General features: G+C 41.8%; 1 protein-coding gene across 1 annotated transcript; it reads right to left on the reverse strand.

Annotated features, from left to right (window-relative positions):
• Positions 1–1,756: 1,756 nt before the first annotated feature.
• LOC148025914 (UDP-D-xylose:L-fucose alpha-1,3-D-xylosyltransferase MGP4-like) lies at positions 1,757–22,867 on the reverse strand. The gene is made up of 4 exons (XM_087693172.1): positions 22,273–22,867; positions 21,743–21,904; positions 2,576–2,791; positions 1,757–2,476 (listed from the first exon to the last, which is right to left on the reverse strand). Exons 1-4 carry the CDS (start codon positions 22,675–22,677, stop codon positions 2,243–2,245), a joined length of 1,017 nt encoding a protein of 338 aa, XP_087549298.1. The 5' UTR covers positions 22,678–22,867; the 3' UTR covers positions 1,757–2,242.
• Between the last annotated feature and the right edge of the window lie 838 nt (positions 22,868–23,705).

Raw genomic sequence — 23,705 nt, forward strand, 5'->3', positions numbered from 1 at the left:
TGAGGTTGGATTCAACAATCTTGGTGCAACATGTTTATATTGTGCGCCACTGTCCTTGTAGGCCAAAATTATGCTAGGCAAAGGGAAACAATTTGGTATTATACTATTTAGGATACAGCCAATGCTTGTAGGGTTAGAAAGGCGACAAACATTTCTACGATCATTGCAATATGCCCCATGTCCCTAGATAGATTTGGTATGTATTATAGCCTTCTAGAACTCTACTTAATATTCTAAAAGGCTTTAACTATTCAAATCATATTTTTCATGACCTACAAACTAATGATTCAAGACTATAATACGATGCTTTCTAAATCTCAACGATAATCTAATGTATTCCAAATAGAATATGTATATTACTATTGCTATTACAATCTACTTTTCAAAAGATGACATGTGAGAAGCATAAGAAAATTTCTCTCAACAAAGGCAAGTGCAATTTCTTTGCAAGTGGGGTTGTGAGAAGCTTGGGTCAAGTTCATAGAGAGGCCTTCATTGTCCACTTTCAAAGATGCATATCTTTTTAGAGATTCTCACTAGCCCTATAATAATTGAAGAATACGAACTGATGGCCAACAAGCACCCCTTCATTTGGGGTATACATAGTCCCATGTCTACCACCTCCAATAACAAGGTTCGGAGCATTTTTGGAAACATAACAAGAGAAGATATCTTGAAGACATCAAGAATCCTCAAGAGGTCGAAGATAAGCTACATCATTTGTGAAAGTTGTGGAAAACTATCAAAGACTAAGGGCCAATTCAAGTAAGTGCAAAACTATTTCAACCTTTGCTAGCTGGCCTTCACATTCATGCTAAACCAATACTAGTGGTAGATATTGTCCATGAAGGCATATGTTATAAAGAACCTATAGTCCTAGGCATTTCAAACCATGGGTCACTATAGCAACAAGGGCAACAAGAAGTATACATTATCTAGTAATTTACACCCATGAAAGTAGAGGACCGTCTTTGTCCCCATGAAGCTTCTAGGAGGGGATCAAGTAATCTACCAATATGATTCTACTACATAGGGTGACGGGGAACTAGGGTTGGGACCAAAGAGTCCAGGTGTTAGAAGACACTAAAAATTAGCACAAAAAAATATTCAAGATCTCAATTGAGCACATGCATAACTTCGACTATTCTCACCGTCAAAAGAGAAAGAATATAACTTCAGCTATTCTGAGATTCTAAGAGAAAACGAAAAGATAAATAGACAAATTGAGGAGTTCAAGCAGAAGGTGGGTGCTAACAAAAAACTGGCATTCAAATATATTTGTACCAAGTGGAACCCTAAAATGCCAGTTGGAAATTTTGTTATGCCCTTCAAAGTACCGATGCAATGGAAGGTGCTTCGCATGCGTACGACCATAGTCATTGCTGGATATAATCGAACTCAGCCCTCCGCTTGCATGCGAGGCGATTTAGGGAGAGCCAACATCACTGATCAAGGCATTCCTTTCATTTCAAAGAAATGGTTCTGCCCGAGAAAGCCCTAAAGTGACAATGCAGTCCATAGACTGGATGCAATTAAGTCCATGGCTCTATGCAGGGAGCTCATGTGTCCGTGCTAAACAAACAGGAGATATTCCCCAAATCTTCGCATCGATTCAGAAACAACTTACATGGTTGACCCACTTGTACATCTAATTATTTATTCTATAGATCAACCTTCTTCTTGAGGGCGGGAAGTGTGGTGGTGAGAGAAGAGGTATTCATGCAGTGTCTGAGCGGGGAAGAAATGGAGAAACTTCTATGAAAGGGGAAGTCACGCTAAAATCCATCCCACTATATCTTAAGGGTCTTATGTACCATGACATGAAAAAACTGGCCACTTTGTTTCATCCCAATTTACAAGATAAGATTACAGAAAATTGTGAATATAGCAGCAAAAATGTCAGATTCTGAATCCATCCGCCTAAAGAGGCACTCTTCTGGCAACTCAATCAGTGAGTTAATAAAGAGGCACTCTTCTAGCAACTCAATCAGTGAGTAAAGAGAAGATTAATGAGCACTGCAAGGCTACAAGCTTCACCTTGGCAACACAAAACACCCATATACTGCAACTTGAACCTGACAATGCTCCATAAATTTCCACTGAGTTCTTTGGGCTGTACAAGCATATATGGCTTCAGAACCCAAACATCGTCCTCCTCAAACTGCTCGTTCATAAGCAGACAGAAAGCTCCCAAACATTCTGAACACCATTGTTAGATTTCATATGAGAATTGATCACTTCTTCAAGATGCTTGCATTTGATGTGGGAAGAACCTTGGTAGCTCTCCCAAAGAATCTGTATCCTCCAGAAACCAGAGATTGAATTCTTGAAATCGTCTTATCTTCTTTTCAAATCCGGTGATATAGTTGTTGTGAATAATAACATGCTTCCCCTCCGTTTCTTGTCTCCAGGTTTCACTTTTGAAATATAGTCCACCAGTAGGAAATGCCTCCTGAGGCAGCAGGTAAAGCTTGACCTGCTCAAATACAGTGCAAGAACCATAAAATTAATAAAGGCACAGTCGTACATTTGCGACACTGCTACAGCTACTGCCATTGCAGTCGAGATGGTATACCTTGCTGGCAGTTTTATTGAGTGCCCAATTAAAGGCTGGCTGGTCATTGGCCTTGGCTTTTGGAGACCATGGCTGAGCCTCCAGCTCCTCAATCCACTTTTTCATCACAAGCTTTCCACCATGTGTGGGCCGTATAAAAAGCATGCAGCTGCATATGTATGTTCGTCCCTTTTTTCCAGGTGGAGGCAGCTCATGTGAATGATCATGTGGCTTCACCTAGAAGATATAAGCAGACACCTGAGCCACTTACGCAAAAACTCGAGACAACTGTTGAGACTGAGTCAGATGCCTTAATGTTTTGAATACTACTTAAGCAATCTAAATTAAGCTAATTTCTGTGTCTCTCATCCGCCTGTTCTTGAATCCATATGCAAAAGAAACCTACACTTGCTTGTGGACGTCTATATCTACTACTTCGTCAGAAACCAACAATTACAGACCATTCACAATCAAGAAAGCTTCTTCATCCCAAGAAGAGAGCTGATTTTACTCAAGTCCTGTGAAAAGGAATTGTAGTTCATTACTGTCTCAGATGCCACGGTATGTTATGGCTGTAAAAATGTGCAGGATCACTCATATCACAGATGGTAATAATAAAATGAAATTTACAAGCAAGGTACATACACAAGCCAACAAAGCAAACTTCAATGTCTTTCACACACAATCACGTTTGCACCTTGCGCCCACATTGAAACCAACCCTCTTTACTGGAGAAGGTGGTGGAATACCTAATTATCCAGCAATTTACAAGCAGCAATAAATTAACATTTTAAGTAGACAGCCAACAACCGATTGGCCCAAAAACTAGTGCTCCTTCCAGTATTTAAGTTGTATTCCACAATCTTGTGGTACAACCAAGGTTTGTCTCAAATCCCCAAGAAGATGCAAGCTCTTGGCACAAACTCAAAAGATATGCCCTGAAGTCTCCACTTCCTCTATTGATTGAATCAATTCTCCCAGAAAATCTCGAACACATAGTTGTCAAAAGTGACCAGCAGCAAAATCCCCAAATTTGCCCCTTGATTTGAAGCACTTGGGGGCACCAATTGGGTCTTCTCTTGCATGCAAGCCACCCTTGCTGTAGATGAGCAATTCTTTGTAGATCTGCTGTAATTTCTCAGATTTGTATCAAATCCCCTTCTTGCATAGCTTATATTTAATGGCATGCGTCTCAAAGCAGTTGAAAAACCCAAAGTACAGCAGTAATTAGGTCTGACTTCAGCAAATCAATGCTGAATTGCTTCAGATTTGAAGAGATGAGAGAGGAGGACAGCAGAAGAGAGAAATCTTCAATTTGTTCCCAACAGTGCTCCAACAGCAGTGGTCTTCTGGCAAAGCATGCCAAAATAAGGTCGCCTACTGTCGCTTGCTGCCAAGATGCTACCAAATCAGGTCACCTTCATGGATTATGACCAGAAGCCTCAGAAACCTATTGATCAGCTTGGCTGGCTTAAAATGGTGTTTCTTTGCTGTCTCAAACCCCCAACAACAGCCCAGCAAGATTGCACTGTCTCTCCTCCAACCAACCCAGAATGGCGATCCATTTTCAGCCTGCCTTCAGCCCCAACTAGTGGTTACAGCACTCGGGATCCATCGCCAATGGATGTCACACTCTGACTACTATCATTGCTCTGCCTTTGAGCATCTTGTACACTGTCCATCATTTATAGCATTGATTCATTCACTTCAGAGTTCTCTTTCTTCTGTTTGTGTTTGTGTTTTTGTGTTTTGCATTTATTGCATTCTTGTTTGAGTTACTGTGCTCTAATCGTGTTCATACATTCTGTGTTTTCCCAATGCAAATGTTAGCATATTTTCACATGGTATCAAAGCTGATGCTCTTGTAAAGAGTATCCTGTGGCTATCATGGAGAGCTTGGTTTTGTGCGAGATACACAAACAACATGTAACCAATTCACAATGTCTCAAACTCCTGAAGATCCTACAGTGTCTTATCATGCTTCTCCATCATTGGAGGCTTTGAGGCGGCCTTATGGACTCCATGAGAAAGACGGCATTTCACTTTCACATTCTTCTCCTTCTGCAATGTCTTATCATGCTTCTCCATCATTGGAGGCATTATGGACTTGACAAGAAAGACGACGTTTCACTTTCACGGTCTTCTTCTTCTTGATCAGATACACATTTCATGACAGGCAAGAAGTTCCAAGAATACTTGGGCATCAGGTATGGTTACAACAATAACTATCCAACTCCCAAAAACCTTGCTCCTAATACATCAAGATCCGTCGATAAGGCTAGCCAACTCCTCGATCAAGGAGAACATACAACATTTGGGACAATGGGTAATCCATCTTATTCATCACTGCCAGGCCCAATGTCAAGTTCATCTAACCCTTTTGAGTTATTCGAATGAAAACTCTCCCTTGTATTTCCTTCTGGTATGCAAGACCCAGATCATGACAAGTTTAAATGTGTAAATGTTAATCAAGGAGGTTCTCGTAGCAGACCTACTTCCACAAGTAGATCTCACACTTCTACTTGAGCATGGTGTTGGTAGTGGCCACTACTCTCAAACCCCTCATATCCCTCCATCTTCTAGTCAAAACATAGATTTTTTTCCTTCTACTTTCAATAATTTAGGTTTGCACTACACATCTATATTTATCGCACTAGGATTCAGATCATCTGTTTCAATTCCTAGCACTTTTTCTTTCTTCGCACCAGCTGTTAGCTATCCACAGGTGAAAGTCACACTAGGATTCAAGTCATCTGTTTCAGTTCCTGGCACTTTTTCTTTTTCCACACCACCTATTAGCTATCCATGGGTGAAAGTCACTCTGCACCCTGGTACATCGCTTGTGGAAATGAGCACATCTATCTGTCCTAGGATAGCTATGATGGGTGTCCCCCTCAACCCCCTTGGACACTCACCACTCCATTCATTCTCAAACACAAGGATTTCCATCCTCTGCCTATGGTGCACCATCACTCACTCCATGAGTCACTCCCATATAGGGATTTCCATCCTCTACCTACCGTGTCCCTATCCCTTCTCCTTGGGCTACACATGCGGCTACCATGCCCATGCCCACCCAACCCATACTCACTTTTGGATCTATTGTGCACATGTCCTAAATGCATTGTGGGCACTCTAGGCTTAATTCCAAAGTATACTCCACTCCCCCACCCTAGCCATCCTACCCATTCTATTCCTCTTTCAACACTGCTACTACTTTTGCTATGGCCAAGAATGCCTTTACAAATAAAACTTGTTTTAATGGCTCGAATTTTACCACTTGGTCCAATGTAATGCAACAAGTGCTTGAATCTCAAGGTCTTTGGGACCTAGTAGATGGTTTAGAGCCTATGTTGGACCCTCAACTTGCCCACCCTAACCACATTTGTCAATGGAGAGCTTGCTATGCTACAACAAATGCCAAGTTAATGTAGGGGTTACTTCCTAAGTTCCATCACCAATTACAACACTTTCCCTTGTCATCCAATCATTGGACTCATCTCCTTGACTGCTATGTGGAGAGAGATCGAACCCAATACATCAATCTCAATTATGAGCTCGGGAGATTTCTATTAATGAAGGGGATGATCTAAAAGTCAAGTTGGCCAAATATAAGTGGTTACTCGCCAAGTTCACCACTACTAGCTCACCATAGTCAAGTAACAATTAGGTTACATTTTTCTTAAACAAGCTGCCTTCAAAATACTTCCATTTTATGTAGCACATCATTTCATTGCTTGGATTGCCAATCTTCTATGAGTTCAAATGTGAGTTCTTGCATTACATGAGGCTACATGACCAAGTCTACAAGAAGACCCCATTTTCCTATTTAGAGGGGACTTTGGTATCCAATTCTACAAAGAGGAACATTGGAGGTCGCAAGGGCACTCGAGCTAGGAAGACAAATCAAAACAAGGGTGACACCTCTTTCTCAAACGAAACCAAAGACACCAACGAAACCAAACGCATCTGGCAACAACTCCCTGAAAAGAAGAGGTTTTGCACTCCTAGAGATCAAGCCATGTAGACAAGGAGTGTCATACTAGCACCCAGAGTTCCCTCTAAGAAACCACAATAGGGCGTGACTACCTTCACTCCCCCTAAATAGTCCTGCCTCCCGTTGCTACCCCATTTGCTCCTCCTCACACACATGCCACGAGACGTGGCACATGGATAGCCTCATATGCCCCCGACTTACAACACTCTTATAGGTTTTGGGAGACTCATCTATTGGCACCACTCTATTTGCACTCTTTGCATCCATTCTGAGGTCTCCTCTTGCACCCCCACCTAGGACCATATCCCCACCTATGACCCTTTCCTTGCCTCAACATGAGTTTCATTGATAGAGACATGTTGATGGTCATGCACAATGGTGGCCACACGCTTAAGCTAGCATCCTTTGGGTACTCCAAGCTGGTCTAGCATGTATTGAGCAATCTTAGTTCCTTAGGCTAATGAGTTAAGTCCGTATGTTATTTTGTCCTCGAGCTTTCATTCTTTTTACTCCTACTGCATTCACTCATTCACACATATTTTTTCTTCATTTTAGCTTTATTTTTTGTTTCGTTTTTATTTGAAGCATCTCACTTTGAAGCTCCTATTTTTTGCAAATTCTGATCTCTTTTAAAAGGTTTTGTATTTTGGTCTAGGCTTAACATGCGAGTTTGCACCAATCCTTACAAGCTGGAGACATGGGAAGTTCATTGTTCCTTTGTGGTTTCATCTTTCCTTGGAGACTTGCTCTTCTACTAGTATAGAGACTTTCCCTCCCGAGGTAGATCTTGCGACATCTCTTGATGATATCACAGCAATAGCTTCTCCCTAGCTCCTCTAGCTAGGGTGCTTCATCTTCATCCTTCCTCATGGTTCTCGGTACCACATGAAGATCAACATCAAGCTCCTCTTCCTCCTTCGGCATCAACAATCCATGGTTGAGAGAGGATTCCTACCCTTCATCCATATTCTACAAGTTTTAGCATTTGTCTTCAACATCGGCCTCCCTTCCTTGGTTGTGCCTACCATGTGCATTGCATGACCATCATCATCTTTGTAAAAGGGTGCTTAGGCAAGTGAACAATTTTCCCATGAGGGACACTGTCCAAGTGACACCTTGCTACATGTGCATTCTCATCATGTAGCGTTACTCTTTGTATCTCATTGTGTAAAGCACCCGTGAGTGGATCTTAAGCTATTTCCACCAACGGTTCTTCTACCACCTTACCACCACACCTACATACTTGTTCAACCTTGTATCTCGTCATCAACATCCACAAGTGGTCGAGATAGCTTGTCTATTTTGTGATGTGGTGGGTCTAGCTATCCCTTTTCATTCTCCTGACATGGCATAGTTACTTAATAAGACAAAAACTTTATTTAAAACCCTCCCAAAAAAAAAAAAGTTTCAATGGGGTTCCATCCACCTTTGTAGCTCCTGGTAGGCCACAAGGCAATCAACAAACACCCTTTATTTGATGCCTTTGCCTCTCTTTGGGCTCTCTTAGTAAGATAACAATCACCTCTATAGTCTTGGTAGGCCACTGGGTAGCTGTTCATAGTTGATAACACACATTTTATAAATTCATACTTCAATACATGTACGAGTATATAAGTATTGTCAAGAGACAATGAAGAGAGACAGTAGGGTTTGCAGGGAGAAACATAGAGTGTGTGCAGCAAATACTCAAAAAGAAGAGAAACTCAGAAACACAAGAAGAACATGGTGATGATGCATTGAATCATGCTATGAGAAGAAAAGTTGATACAATGAAGTCGAAGCCCAAAAGATGACTACACCGTCCTATCCGACTAAGGTAGCAATACTTGTGGGGAATCTACACAATGAAGAGAGCAAAACACAGTCCGGCAATGGGCTATCAAAGTAATCACTGGAAGGGGAAGGATAGCTATCAAGGGAGCGAAGCACAATCCTCTAACGCCCATTGGAGATGAGGAAGATGATCGCTAGCTATTGAGGGAGTAAAGTGCAGCCCTCGAACACTAGGGAGATGACCTCGACATCAAATGCAAATCCCAGAGGCCAAAATGTTGAAAATGCAAATGAGTGATGGTGGTTGCCAAGAGAAGAAGGCAGCCAATGTTGAGAAACCACTTCTTCAATTTACACACTTCGTTTAGGCTTTCGCACTGATAGCCCCAAAAAGGCTTGGTGTGCACATTTTGGCCACTTTTTCAATGGCCGCCCACACAATGTTGCATCACCCTAGACAACTTATGTGTATAAATAGGCAATCACTTCATTCATTCTACCATCCACTTCAATCATTCTTCACCCCTCTTCCTTCGTTATTCCGATGCCCTTCCCTTCTCCCTCCCACTTGTCCATTGCCCTTGCACCCCTTCAAGCGGATATTGTGGTTCGTGGTGGTCCTAGGTCTCAAGCGTCATCATTCATCTAGTGTTTTGTAGCTTGGCTCATCTTTTCGGCATTAGAGAACTGTGGTTTGCTCCCTCAACAACTAGTGATCATCATCCTCACCTTGGACGACATCAGAAGACTGCAATTCGCTCCCTCAATAGCTTTCCTTCACCTTCTAGTGATGACTTCAATAGCCCAATGCCTAGGGGACTACATTTCGCTCCCTTCACTGTGCAAATTCCCACAGGTGCTACCGCCTGTATTCAAACAAGAAAGTGTAGTTATCTTCCGAGTTTCCGCTCCACTGTATCAGCTTTCTTCTCATAGTATGCTCCAATGCGTCATCACTGTATTCTTGTGTTTCTGAGTTTTTCTTCTCTCTCAGTATTTGCCATACACATTGTGTTCCTCCCCGCAAACCCTCTTGTCTCTCTAGTCTCTTTGTCATTTTTCTTTTACAGCTGACGTGCAAAACATAGCCATCAGCTCACTCTAGCAATGAAGACTAACGAAGAATGCTGCTGACACCACAATGCAAGGAAGCCACTAGCTACAAAAGAACTCCACCAAGCTGCTAAACACAATGTGAAGGATGACAACTAATGGGTAGATGTGGTCGCCAACTATGGAGGACTAACGTCAAGGTCTGAGGTGTTACATATGCTCAATGCCCCACCCTCATAAGGTGCCACCAATGATCCATGGTGCTCAAAGTTGTAAGGCCCCCATTATGAGAAGAAGCCATATGTGAGCCCGGATATTGGTTGAGTCCTGACTTGTATGCCAGATAAGGTCTACGTGACCGGATGGCAAAAAGGTGACCGTTGTGGGTCTAATCTTTAGGTTAGACGGAGTAGTTAAGCTGGTAGCAACTCCAGGCACATTGCATCGAGTTGTGGGGTAAAGGAGTTATCAGGGGCCCCTATTTTGGAGTCCAGGGGCTGCGGAAGCAGCCCCTGGCTGGGGAGGTCCCAAGGGGGCCAACGGCCCCCCTGGCGGAGGTCCGAGGGCAACACCCCCAACCCGACGATAAAGGGAATATTCCCTAGCCGTCTAGTGAAGACTCGTATGGTAGATCGGTCAAGCCGACCTAACGGTCTTCACGGGCTATAAAAACTAAACCCCTTCACAGCCATCTATCATCTATCTTTCACCCAATTAGAGTTATTCCAACTAGCCTTAAGCTCTTCACCTATCTTCTGTCTAGATCGCCATCTAAGCTTCACAGTGGAAACACACAGGTAGACAGAGCCATCTTTGTATCAGTTGTTTGGAGCTAACGAATTTTTTTATTCTCCTCTTATCTGTTGTGTACTCTCTATCTCTTTCTCAGATTCTATTCGCTGTGCCATGTAATTTTTACATGATATCAAAGCCCAAGGGACTCTTTTGCATGGTATCAAAGCCCAAGGGGCTCTAGGATCGAAGAGTGCGCAAGAGGCAAAGGCTTCAATAGCAAAGAGGAACGATGTCGTCTTTCGGAAGCGGTTCTAGCGCATCAAGAAGCGGTGCAAGTGGTGGTGCTACTATACCGACTATTCAAACACTGAGGATTCGTCTACCAACCTTTAGCGAAGGCAAGTTAGATGGTACAAGCTACACCTTGTGGAAGTTCAAAATTACAACTATCCTTGATTCTTATGAGCTTTTGGAGACCGTGCTGGGGACTAACTTAAAACCACAACCTATTCCCCCCCAACCCATCAAATTCTAGTGTGATAATTCCTCCGAATGTAGATATTCTATGAGCTTGGAAACAAAGTAATGCAAATGCATTGTGTGCCTTAGTTACAAGCTGTTCTGACAGTGTTCTCAGATTGTCGTGTCAATAAGGCAAATGAAAAGAATGGTACCCTTAAAAGTAAAGAAAAAGAGACAGTCAATACAGCTGAAGCAGAGTTAGAGTTATTCATGGCAACCATTCAGGAAGTGTGCTCCTCGGCGCAAGAAGAATCTACCACTGACTCATGGGTGTTGGATAGTAAGGCCTCGCGTCACATGACCAACAAGAAAGGTCTATACAATTCTATGCAACCTCTACAAGAATCCATCACTGTGACGGTTGGAAATGATGCAAAATGCCCTGCTGCAGGCACAGGTACTATTTTTTTTATTACTGCAAATGGTGAAGTCAAAAAGCTTTCAAATGTGTTGAATATTCCCGAAATTGGAAAAAATTTGTTATCAGTTGCTGCCATAACTGATCTTGGTCATGAAGTGAGGTTTAAGAAGATAGGTGCAGAAATTCTCAACAGTGCTGGCAAAGTTGTTGGCAAAGAAGAAAGAAGGAACAACCTGTATGAGCTAAGTGCTCTTACAGCCACCACAAGAGTGGGCACAAGTAAGCTTTGGCATGAAAGGTTTGGACACATTTGCAATGTTAAAGGAGATGCACAAGCAAGGTATGGTTGCTCACCTACCTGCAATGACTAAATTGAAAGAACCATGTGAAGCTTGTATGATGGGTAAGCAACAAAGAAAGGCATTTCCACACGAAAGCAAAAATAGAGCACAACCTCCTCTAGAGTTGGTACATGCTGACTTGTGCGGTAAGATGTCCACATAGGCCTTGGGGAGATCTTATTTTATGTTGATTGTCGACGACGACTACAGTAGGCAAATATGGATGTACTTCCTTCGTAATAAGGCTCAAGCTTTTGGTAAGTTTAAAAAATGGCTAAAACTTGTTGAGAATAAAACAGGGAAAAGTGTGAAGAAATTTAGAACAAATGGTGGTGGTGAGTTCAACTCAAAGGAGTTTGAAAACTTTTGCAATAGCAAAGGGATCAAGCGTCAATTGACGACGCCTCACACACCTCAACAGAACGGTGTCGTGGAACGCAAGAATCGCACTATTGTGGAGATGGCAATATGCATGCTAAAGGGCAAGGGATTGCCTAACCATTTTTGGGCTGAGGTTGTTAATATTGCAATCTACATTTAAAATTTTTGGATGTAATATTATGCACATGTTCCAAATGAGAACAGAAACAAGTTAACACCAAAAATTAGAAAATGTATCTTCTTGGGTTATAGTGATGAGCAGAAGGCTTACAAAGTATATGACCAAGAGACAAAGAAGATCATCGCGAGCAATGATGTGGTGTTCAAGGAGCAGCCACATACAGTGGAGGAGAAGAAGGCAAGTTCTTCCACTTTATCATCAAGCGAAGAAGAAGTCCACTATGAACATGTCTCGAGAGTTGTTCCTATCCTTAAGGAGGAGGAAGCATCATCTTCAGATAATGAGAAAAAAGTTCACCAACCTGACATCACCCCACCGGAAAAGCCATTGCCGCATTGGGTGAAGCAACTCTATGACCACAATAATCTTATGCCTATATCTATTGAGGAGAAGGCAGACGACCAAGGAGTCTCCGAGAATAAAGGCTCAAAGAAGGACTTCGGCTCACATAGTCGATATAGCCTTGATGGCTGAGATTATGAGAGAAGCAAAGGAGCCAACTGACTTAGAAGAAACACTTGCAGATCCAACATGTAAGGTAGCTATTCAAACCGAGTATGACAGCATAATGAAGAACGATACTTGGGAGCTAGTAGATCGGCCAGCAAAGCGGAAGGTTATTGGCACCAAGTGGATCTAGAAGGTAAAGTACAAGGCTGATGGTAACTTAGAAAAGTATAAAGCCAAATTGGTTGCCCAAGGATTTTCACAAGTTGAAGGGTTTGATTTTCAAGAGTTATTTGCCCCAACTACCAAAATGACCACTATTTGCACAATACTTGCAGTGGCCGCCCATAAGCAGTGGCCAGTTTACCAAATGGATGTTAAGTCAGCGTTCTTAAATGGTGACTTGAAGGAGGAGGTGTACGTGACTCAGCCACCAGGGTTTGAGGCCCCCTATTCTGAGAACAAAGTGTGTAAGCTGAAGAAGGCATACCAGTAGATAGATAAGTTCTATTTAAGTTTAAACTTCAAAAGATGTGCCTCAAATGCTAACTTGTATGTTTACAGGGATGGTGAAATGTATGTAGTGATAGTCCTATATGTGAATGACCTTCTTATTACAGGTGACTATGAAGATATGATCAACCAAACTCGAAAGGCTTTGAGTTCTGAGTTTGAAATGACAGACTTGGGCATGCTGCACTATTGTTTAGGGGATTGAAGTCTGGCAAGAGCCAGGAAAGATCTTCATCTCTCAAAAGAAGTATGCATGGAAGATCTTGAAGACATTTGGCATGACCGAGTGCAAGGAGATAGCCACACCTATGGAGATGAATGCAAAGTTATCCGTTAAGAATACATCAGCACTAGTAGACATTGGGAGGTACAAGAGGTTGGTCGGCAATCTGATCTACTTGTGTAGCACCAGACCAGATATCATTTTTATTGTTGGTGTTTTAAGCACGTTCTCAAACAAACCTCATGAGTCATTGAAAAGCTAGGATGTGAGTGCTCAAATACTTGAAGGAAACTTTTGACTATGGTATCACATACAGTTCGGGAATTTCTCTTGTGGGGAACTGTGACTCAAATTGGTCAGGAGATAGTGATTCTAGGAAGTCAATTTCTAGTTATTTTTTCTCTTTGGGTTCAAGAATTTTCTCTTGGATTAGTAAGAAGCAGCCAACAGTGGCGTTGTCTTCTACCCAAGCAGAGTACGAGGCAGCTTGTTTTGCTGCATGTGAAGCAGTATGGTTAAGAAGGATCCATGGCATATGGGAGTGCCGGATGAAGAACCAACTATGTTGAGATGTGACAATCAGAGTTGCATCGCCATTACCAAAAATCCAGCGTTTCATGCACGCACCAAACATATAGAGATTCAATATCACCATGTGCATGATTTGATCGAGGATGGGATAGTGGAACTGGTCTACTATCCAACAAAGGAGAATGGAGCGAATATCTTCACCAAAGCATTTACGAAGGATCTGCTTCATGTTCATCTTCAAAGACTCGGCATTGAGCCGAGGAGATAGTTCACCTGTGGGTAGACATTAAGGGGGGGTGTTAGATATGCTCAATGCCCCACCCTCATAAGGTGCCACCAATGATCCATGGCGCTTAAAGTTGTAAGGCCCCCATTATGAGGAGAAGCCATATGTGAGCCTGGATATTGGTTTAATCCTGACTTGTATGTCAAATGAGGTCTACGTGACCAAATGGCAAAAAGGTGACCATTGTGGGTCTAATCTTTGGGTTAGACCGAGTAGTTAAGCCGGTAGCAACTCTAGGCACATTGCATCAAGTTATGGGGTAAGGGAGTTATCAAGGGCCCCTATTTTGGGGTCCGGGGGCCGCGGAAGCAACCCCTAGCTGGGGTCCAAGGCCAGCACCCCTAGCCTGTCAGTAAAGAGAATATTCCCTAGCCGACTAGTGAAGGCTCATATGGTAGGTCGGTCAGGCCAACCTAACCACCTTCACGGGCTATAAAAACTAAACCCCTTCACAGCCATCTATTATCTATCCTTCACCCAATTAGAGTCGTTCTATCTAGCCTTAAGCTCTTCACCTATCTTCTGTCTAGATCGCCATCTAAGCTTCATAGTGGAAGCGCATGGATGGACAGAGCCATCTTTGAATCAATTGTTTAGAGCTAAAGAATTTTTTTATTCCCCTCTTAACTGTTGTGTACTCTCTATCTCTTTCTCAGATTCTGTTTGTTGCGTCGTGTAATCCTCCAAGCAGCCAAACACAAGATACAAGCTGACCTAAGATGACACCAGGGTGAGAGAGATGGTCACTATGCTTGAGGATAGAGATAGATACCCACCATGAACCACAATGTCCACCTAAAGAGGTGTGAGGACAATGGAGAGGCAAGAGAGAGAAGGGAAGAATATCGAAGTGACGAGAGTGAAGTGAAGAGTGATGGAAGAGGTGTGGAATGAATGAAGTGACCGCCTATTTATAGGCCTAAGTTGTCTAGGGTGATGCACCGTTGAGTGGGCACCCGCTAACAAAATAACCAGAATGTGGACACCAACCCTTTTGGGGCTATCAGTGTGAAACCCTAACTGAAGAGTGGAAACTGAATAAGTGGTTTCTCAACAAGTATGGCTCAAGTATGATTCAAACCCCCAAGCTGAATCATACGTTACCCTAATCTTTTCCTTTTAAAACTAGAAAAATGTAAGAATGATAAGCATTTCTTCCAGTCCCTTTCTAGTTCCAATTTTGGACCACATAGGTTGTTGTTGAGCTAAAAATGCATGAAAATTTGATTATCTCTTTTAAACAGCCCCCAAATCTATAATTACTAAAACGTTCATTAAAAAAGAAAGGAGTTCTTATAGAGTTTCTATGTCCCATAAGCCAAACCCTGATTTGACAAGATCCACTCATCTATAAACAAATAGACTAGCCCATCATTCAACCCATCCTTGTTTTGCTGTCCAACCCTTACTGACTGCAGCCATGTTCACTCCAGCCCCTAGCGTCCAATTTCCAGCTGCCACGTTGCTATCGAGTGGTGTTAGACAGCTGCATTTTCAGCCTCAGGTCCGCCAGCTGCTGATGTCATCATTGCACCTCTGCTGTGTGTGTTTACTCCATGTGCAGACCACCCTGCATCAGCACACCTTCTCCCAACTGTCGTTTAACTATTATCAGCCTCAGATTATCAATTTCCAGCACTTTTCAGGTGATCCACTACTGCGTTCAGCCAAATCCAACTTCTAACTTCTGTAATTTTGTTACCGGCCTGCTGCCCTTTCATTTTCAGCATTCCTTCAGCTCTGACTAGTAATTACAGCACTAGGAATCAACCTCCGATGGACATCACACTCCAACTACTCTCATTGCTTTGCCTTTGAGCATCTTGTTCTCTTTCCATCATTCACAATGTTGATTCATTCGCTTCAAAGTTTTGTTTCTTCTATTTGAATTTGTGTTTTTGCATTTTGGGTTTATTGTGTTATTGTCTAAGTTCTTGTGTTTTATTCATGTTCGTACATTCTATGTTTTCTCAATGCAAACCCTAGCACATCTTCACAATCAGGTCACCTGCAATTGTGGACACTCCCAATATATTGCCTACTATGTTTTGGGGTTTTCATGTTGTTTTCTATTCCAGTTGTGCAACCACATAGGTTTCTATGCCATTTTAGTGCTTCCACTCTTGAGAATCAACCCAATGATCTCTCTACCTCCAAATTGCCTAGAGTGGCCTCATGCAGCCTTGCATGGCTCTTTACATGGTTGTGTGACCACCCTACCCAAACTTTGGCCACTACCTAGCCCCAGTTTCAAATTCCTAATCTCAACTATTTAATGTATTTGACCAAGATCTGTCCTAGGAACTCTACTGGCACTTGTCTGCACAACTTTTGTCAATGTCCACCATTGTCCAAGCTAAGGTTGTTTGTCACCGAAAGCATAGCAGCCAGAAACGTCAAAAACGTTTAGAAATGAAACGTTAGAAGCGTGTTTCATAAGTTTCTTTCAAGAGGGGGTAAAATGAGAAACACAAGTTATTTTATATAGGGATTTTTTATAGTTCTAACTAGGGAAAGAGGTTTTAAACCTCAGGAACTCTCTCTTAAACAAAGAAAGGCCAAACAAGCTTGAGTAATAATACATGAGAGTCAATTGAGAATAATACATTACATATCCAGGATCCATTATTGACTTATGTCAAAGTTAGCAAGCTATAGTATGGTTCAGACCTCAAGCATTATGATCCATACATATCACACAAAGAAAATTGAAATAAACATGTAAATAGATGTAAATAGCTCATGTACAATATGGACTAAGTCAAGTTGCAACATCATGATTCTCATTCCAAAACAATCTGACAAAATGTCAAAATCCAAAATGAATCATAATATATCATAAATAACTCGTAAATGAGGCTAAAGTCGTATAATAATCAACTCTCAAGACAAGGATCGAATCTAGATACTAGATTGATAAACAAAATCCCCTAAAAGTAAGTTTGCTATCCAAAATCTTGAGTCCTCAGGAATCATTACTCATCATCATGATCATGTTTAACATTGCCCAACAATGTTTATGAGAAAACCCATGTTTTTGGGTCCCTCCTTTAAAATTTTAAAAAAACCCACGTTTTATACTTTCATAAGCATTTCTTACTTTAAGAAACATTTCATAAGTTTCAAACTCAAAGAAACGTGTTTCTTTGTTGCTACAACCGTAACCACATTCAACTTAATATCACATGTACACCACACGTGCACAATTTAATTGTTGCAAGAGCATTATGTTAAACATTCACAACCCATGACATAATTCTTCCTTGAAAACTTACGATCAACCCTAATTGCATGGGAGTGATACAAAGGCCTAGTTACCACTGGAAATACATGCACTATCTTAGTCAAATAATATCTATGGCTATTACTAAACCATGCTCGTACCGACTGGATGTTGAAATTTCGGTCATTTTAACCAATGGCAATCCACACATCTAAATCGTGACCACCATCAAAACAAAAAGTTGTATACCAACATTTAAACCAATGGTGATCCACACACATAAATCGTGACCACTATCAGAACGAAAGGCTGCATACCAACATGCCACTCTAACCATACTTGCCAAAGTAATGCCAAAACTGGGCATAAACAAATGCCTAAAACCAAGATGTATCCATGCATCACCTGTCATTATATACATCTCGAATTACCCATGCAAACATACCTCATTTGCACATTGCATGTAACCCATGCATATTTATATCGCTTGCATTCCATGCAAATGTATTGCATACCATACAGATGTACATCACATCCAACTGTGCATCATGTATTCTATGCAAATGTATAGTTTTGGAGCCATTGTACAAACTATAACCATCTGCATACTAAACCACAATGACTAGTACATTGATTAGTGATCCTCTATACACAAATATTATCAACACACAATACCGTGAATGAAGTTTGAACCCAAAGTACATCCAAGATTATTACATGCCCAAGCTAGTCGATAATTAAGGGAGTGGAGATGTTATTGTAAGAGTGTGCAATAGAAGAGAAACACAAACACAGAGAGAAGCAGAGAGAGTGAGAGAAAGAGAAAGCAAAAGATGAAGGAAAAATATTGCATTGACTGAAAAAGAATGCTGATACAATGAAGATGGACTGATTAGTCCCTGCACATAGCCCAAAGCATTAGTGAGGGCACCATGTCAAGCTGATAGCAATGGCAGCACCAAGCATAGAGAGACGGAGTGTCGGACTGCACCTACAAATGAAAGACTGAAGACTAAATAGTATGTGTGTCTACCAAGTGGGGGTGTAGCTATAAATAGCCAAAACACCAAAAAACTAGCTGATTTGCTCCTATAGGGGCCATGAATGCTGGCCAATCAACAATAAATGTTGGTCACTGAAAAGAAAAATGCCAAAAAAATAGGGGAGACCCTGGAAAAATCCCAAATGACAATGACAATGTTCGACAGGTGTAGGCAAACTATGGAAAGCAAAAACTGGCCTAGGAGTGCACACAGGAAACCAACAAATAAAGAAAATGCTCCCAAACTACCAAAGCTTCTATGTTTCCATCAAACTTTGATAGGAGCTCACAATCACCAGATGACAAACTGACATAACTAGCATAGGTAGGCTAACACCCACTCTTAGATCCTGGGAGTGTTTGAAAACCCAACCACCTCATGTGATGAAGCATAGAATCCATGGGCAAAGGCTTCATGAAGAGACCTATTGTGTTGTCCTCCATGGGACAATAGACCGTCGCTAACTTAGAATCCACGATCCGCTCTCGAACATAGTGATATTGAACCTCAATGTGCTTTGTGCAAGGATGAAACACGAGGTTCTTTGCCAGAGCTAGAGTACTCTGGTTGTCAACACGCAACTCTATAGGTCCATGCTGAGGAAACCCAATCTCCATCAACATGTAGCCAAGCCAAACCACCTCCATAGCAATAGAACATAATGCATGATACTTTGCCTCTATCAAAGAAAGGGCCACAATAGACTGCTTCTTACTGCTCCATGAGATAGCTCCCAATCTAAGAGAGAAGACATAACCTGAAGTGGACCATCGTGAATCTACATCACCTCACCTGCCAAGTCTTAATCACTCCAACCAAAGCGAGTGGAGTCTTCTGTGAAAGATGAATAGAAGAGAAAAGGGTGCAAGTCACGATAATCACATCTCCATTCAAAAGAGAGTGTGGAAAGAAGCTCCTCCTCAATGAAAACCTGCTCTTTTGCAAGAAATCTCTAGATTGTGCCCTTACTTAGGCAATGATACCATGTGAGAGTACACAACAGAAGAGAAACACAAACACAGAGAGAGTGAGAGAAAGAGAAAGCAAAAGATAAAGGAAGAATGCTACACTGACTGAAGAAGATTATTGATACAATGGGGATCAGTCCTTGTACATAACCCAAATCATTAGTAAGGGCACAAGATCACGTTGACAACGATGCCAGCACCAAGCATGGAGAGTTGGAGTGTCAAAGTGTGCATCTGCCAAACGGAAGACTGAAAACTTAAGACTAAAGAATATGTGTTTGCCAAGTGGGGGGTGTAGCTATAAATAGTCAAACCACCAAAAAACTAGCCAACCTACTCCTCTAGGGTAGGGGGGACCCTAGAAAAATCTCAAATATCAATCACAATGTCCGTAGGCCGTCTTCTCTGGAAAGTAAAAACTGACCTAGGAATGCACACAAGAAGCCAACAAATAAAGAAAATGCACCTAAACTGCTAGATTTCCTATGTTTTCGTCAGACTCTAACAAGAGCTCACAACCAAGAGATGACCAACTAACATAACTAATATAGGTAGGCTGACAGTTACCCCCCACTCCTTGAGTATCAAGCAATACTCTGAACTCTCTTGTAGTGTTGAGTTGCAATGAGCTCAATCCATTGTCGACTCCAACTGAAATATACTTAAGATAAAGTTACAACACTGAGAATGATCTGTCATGCCACTCTCCTCCATTCATCCGTGTCCATGCACCTAGAAACTTTACCTCTAGCCTTTTTTCCCCAAAAACCCATATTAAATTCTAGGCCTTTTACCCTTAGGATCTATCATGCCCTTCAAATTTTCAAATAGCTCCCTATTAAGACAATCTTCGACTTATCCCCTTCCTATTCAGTATAATTTTTTTATTTGCAGCAAATAGTTCATTGCGTTTAGCATCACTTTTCCAAGTTTTAAATAACCCATTATTCCCTCTTTTAGCATCGAAAGAAGCCTCGCCATGCTTCTCATCTTTTGCTGGCCTTTTCTCTAATTCCCCCTTGTCATTCTTAAAGCCAAAAGGCTTCCCATGTAGCAAAGCATCTGACGTACATGTAGTCTCAAATCAACTAAGACATGCTGCTCACTGTTATTTTTATGCAAAGATTGTGAATTTCTTTCGGCAAACCACAACAATACTTCTCAATTCGCTCAAAAGAGGCACATACCAAAACTTATTACTATATTGTTTCAAGTTTGCAACCTGCAAAGCATCCAATTTGTGCCAAGTAGTCATAACATCCATCTCAAAAGTACTTATCAACCAAGCTAAGCCAAACACTTGCTTAGATTGGATCCACATGGATAGTGCTCTATTGTGCATCAATAAAGATTAGTTCAACCACAACTTATCCAATCAAAAAATTCACACTTTAAAAAATGTTACTTTAAAGGTGAAACATTTAGGCATTTCACGGTTGACTAAAGCATTTAGAGCATGAAATACTTTGCTTGAAACACATTCCAGGGTCACCATGATAGTAAGGTGAGAAAACTAATGGCCCACTAAAAGGTTTCTTATAATGGCAGCTAGCACATCTGCATGGAACCCTTGTCCAAGTATAGATGTTGTCATAGATTAATTATCCTATTCCTTCAAGAGTTATGTGCATGGTCACTTTAGCTTCCACCCACCTAGTCATGCAACATATAGTAACAAGCATGAAATACTTTCCAACTATGGTCCAAGATGCTGGACCCACTACATCTGTGCCCCAATTTTCAAATGGCCCAAAGCTACTATAAACCACTGCTTTTCTAACACCAATTTCTCATCTCCTAAAGAAGAGCCACTATATTGAATGATGTTTTTGGCAATATGGATTAGCTTGCAGCTCTGCAATCACACTTAGGGGCTGTTCTCAAAAATCCCACATGGAAGTTATTTCACTTGCCTCTTTGTAAGTGTGTTATCAGTACGAGCTGGGTGTACAGACTCATAAAACACAAAAAGAAGCTGATTACAATGTCAATCGCTACAAATAATGCTTGCAGTGAAAGTCTATGCTCCGCAATTGGCTGTCAAAATAACATAGTTCATATACCTCAATCACCTGGTTCTGAAGTCGGAGAGCATAATGTTTGTCATTCAACTTGAACCAAGCAACTTGTTTGCTATGAAAAGGTAAATGCATAACTGGGGGCATTATGATGCAACAGCTCAAGTACATAGGAAAGCTTTTGCAGCATTACCAGAGGGAAATCGCAAGCCAGACTCTAACTCTGACAGAAATAAGCTTTAAGCTTTCTATTGACAATGCAAAAGAAATAAATGATATTAGAGTTCACAAGTAGGCTCAGCACTGCTTAATATTTATGTCATATAAGGCCAAATCTATAATGTGTCAAAATTGATCGGGTACCTATGTGGACCTTGTGCAAAGCATTGGCAAGCAGTAAAAGATGTCTTTCAATATCTCAAAGGCACTCAGACATTAGGATGTTCCTGTCCTTCAAGGGTTTCATGCACAATCGCATTGCCTATCTTCCTTCTTACTTACTCATTTTCCCTTTCACATTAGACGCCATCCACATTTTCTCTCAACCCTTTTTCCAAAACAAGAGAAGAACAAAGCATCGTCTGTATCAAACCTTGGTCATGTCGTCAGTGAAGTAGATATCAGAATTGCCTTTGAAATAAGGGAACGGATCCTTCAACCAAACCATATCAACATCATTGTAAAGGACAGAATACCCAAGCTTGAGTATTTGAAGCAAATGCCTTGGTCTGCGGGACGTAAAGTTGAAAAATCCCTGCATACAAATCGACATGATATGTACCATCAGTCTATATGAACGTGTGCCTTTATAAGCCACACAGACCTGTAGGGCCTGGAACTTATTCCAGGATTATCCTAATCGGATCTGCATTAATTTTCTTAGAGAATCGTTTCTCCCTTGTTCATGTAACTGTAATGTAGGTGCTTTAGTGACAAATAGATGCAGAAACTGCTATTCTGAAGCATGACCCACACAAATACCTAATGGAGCGCAACATGAAAATGCCTTGGTGCACAATTATGTTTCAGCTCTTATTAGTGGTTGCAAAACAAAAGAGGGCAATGCCTCTATCGTGCATACATGTGCATGGCAATCAACCTACAGCACATGAGCACAGGCACCTGTGATCCGAATCGATGCGCCTCCTGCGAAGCGGGAACAGGAGGTATGAGCACAGCATGGCCAGGCCACTTCTCATTCACAGCATACAATGTTGCGTAATCCTCTGCGATGACAAGCACTCCCTCATGCCTGCCTTGCCGAGCTATGCTGATTAGCCAGTTGCTGAGGAAAGGCAGGTAGGGCTGACTCACCGCACACACAATGACAGTCTTGTTCCGAGCGAGGGACTGCACTGCTTCTTCTAAGGAGTAGGAATTCCACCTCTGATGAACCCTGGATAGCTGAGAGGACCTCGGGAGCAGGGCAATGAAAGGGAACAAGAGGCCCAGGAGAAGGATGGATGCGATGATCTGGAATAGGGAGACGGGCCTCTGCTGCTGATGCTTGTGCAGCGAGCGAAGCATTGTGAGCCTGTGACGACAGAGCTGGCTGATGATGGGGATCCCTACTAACTAGCCTCCCATTTTTCAGATGCAGAGAGGTTGCCCTCTTAAGAAAGTTGGCCGTACATGCATACATACATCGAAAATCCAAAGTGATCCATGCTCAATGCTCACTCCCCTTTCGAGTGCAGCACCAGAACGCTGCTTACTACACAACCCTTAGCGTTTAGAGCAGCCTTCTAAGGCCGGATACACACCGGGCTGTGGACGGACACAGGGTGGAAAAAGAGGCGTCCACTGCCCTACGTGTCAAAAGACCATTGGGCCCGATTTTTGCAGGTGCGGACACTTCTGGGCGAGGGATCTTCCCCGCCTCGAAATTTGGGCTTGCCCAATATACAAGACAACAACACCTTTCTCCAAAAAGTGGCCTGCAAGATTGAACCCCCACCAATCCCCTCACACCTCTCATTCATTACCAATGGGCCAACCTCCTTTTCGTGATATTTCTGGGTGCGGTTTAGTGTGTAAACAAAGTAATGGACAACTTGCACCTCCTTTCCGTCCGTAGCCCGGTGTGTAACTGGCCTAAGGTATCTTTGTGTGTTACTTGAGAAGCCAAGCCCAATTCCCAAGGACAAACTAGTGAATTACAAGCTCTACTCGTATCGAGTCTTATAAGGATATCAAATAAAATGCCCTCTACAATCTTTAGAAGGCTTTGCACTACTTCCCTGTACAATCTTTAGAGGGGCTTTGCCCATGAGTTGCGATACGGTTAACTGGTTTGCTTTGAATCTAGAAACTAAGGAGTTGTTCTCATGAGGGTGTTGTTTTCAAAAGGGTTATTGGGCTCAAAACCAATTTCCAAATTAATATTTAGGCCACATGTAAGTTTTCAAAAACCCTCTCCAATTTAAAATTAGAAATTGTAAGTCACTTTCCCTCCAATTTTTTAAAAAAAAGAAATCATTAAGAGCTTGCAGTGGTGGGGTCTGATAGAGGAAAGAGCAATGGTTCTCTCAAGGGTCATCATTCTTAGGGTGTTT

This window comes from Lygodium microphyllum, chromosome 14 (genome assembly GCF_053477565.2).
Source record: "Lygodium microphyllum isolate KBCC chromosome 14, Lygodium_microphyllum_v1.1.10, whole genome shotgun sequence".
NCBI lineage: Eukaryota > Viridiplantae > Streptophyta > Polypodiopsida > Schizaeales > Lygodiaceae > Lygodium > Lygodium microphyllum.

What these genes read in the sequence shown, in the direction of transcription:
- LOC148025914 (XM_087693172.1), bottom strand. Translation starts at nt 22,677, where the DNA reads ATGCTTCGCTCGCTGCACAAGCATCAGCAGCAGAGGCCCGTCTCCCTA. An exon ending in CGCATCGATTCGGATCACAG is followed by an intron (nt 21,905 to 22,272) that starts GTGCCTGTGCTC and finishes ATTTGTATGCAG; the next exon opens with GGATTTTTCAACTTTACGTC. An exon ending in TCACTGACGACATGACCAAG is followed by an intron (nt 2,792 to 21,742) that starts GTTTGATACAGA and finishes TATATCTTCTAG; the next exon opens with GTGAAGCCACATGATCATTC.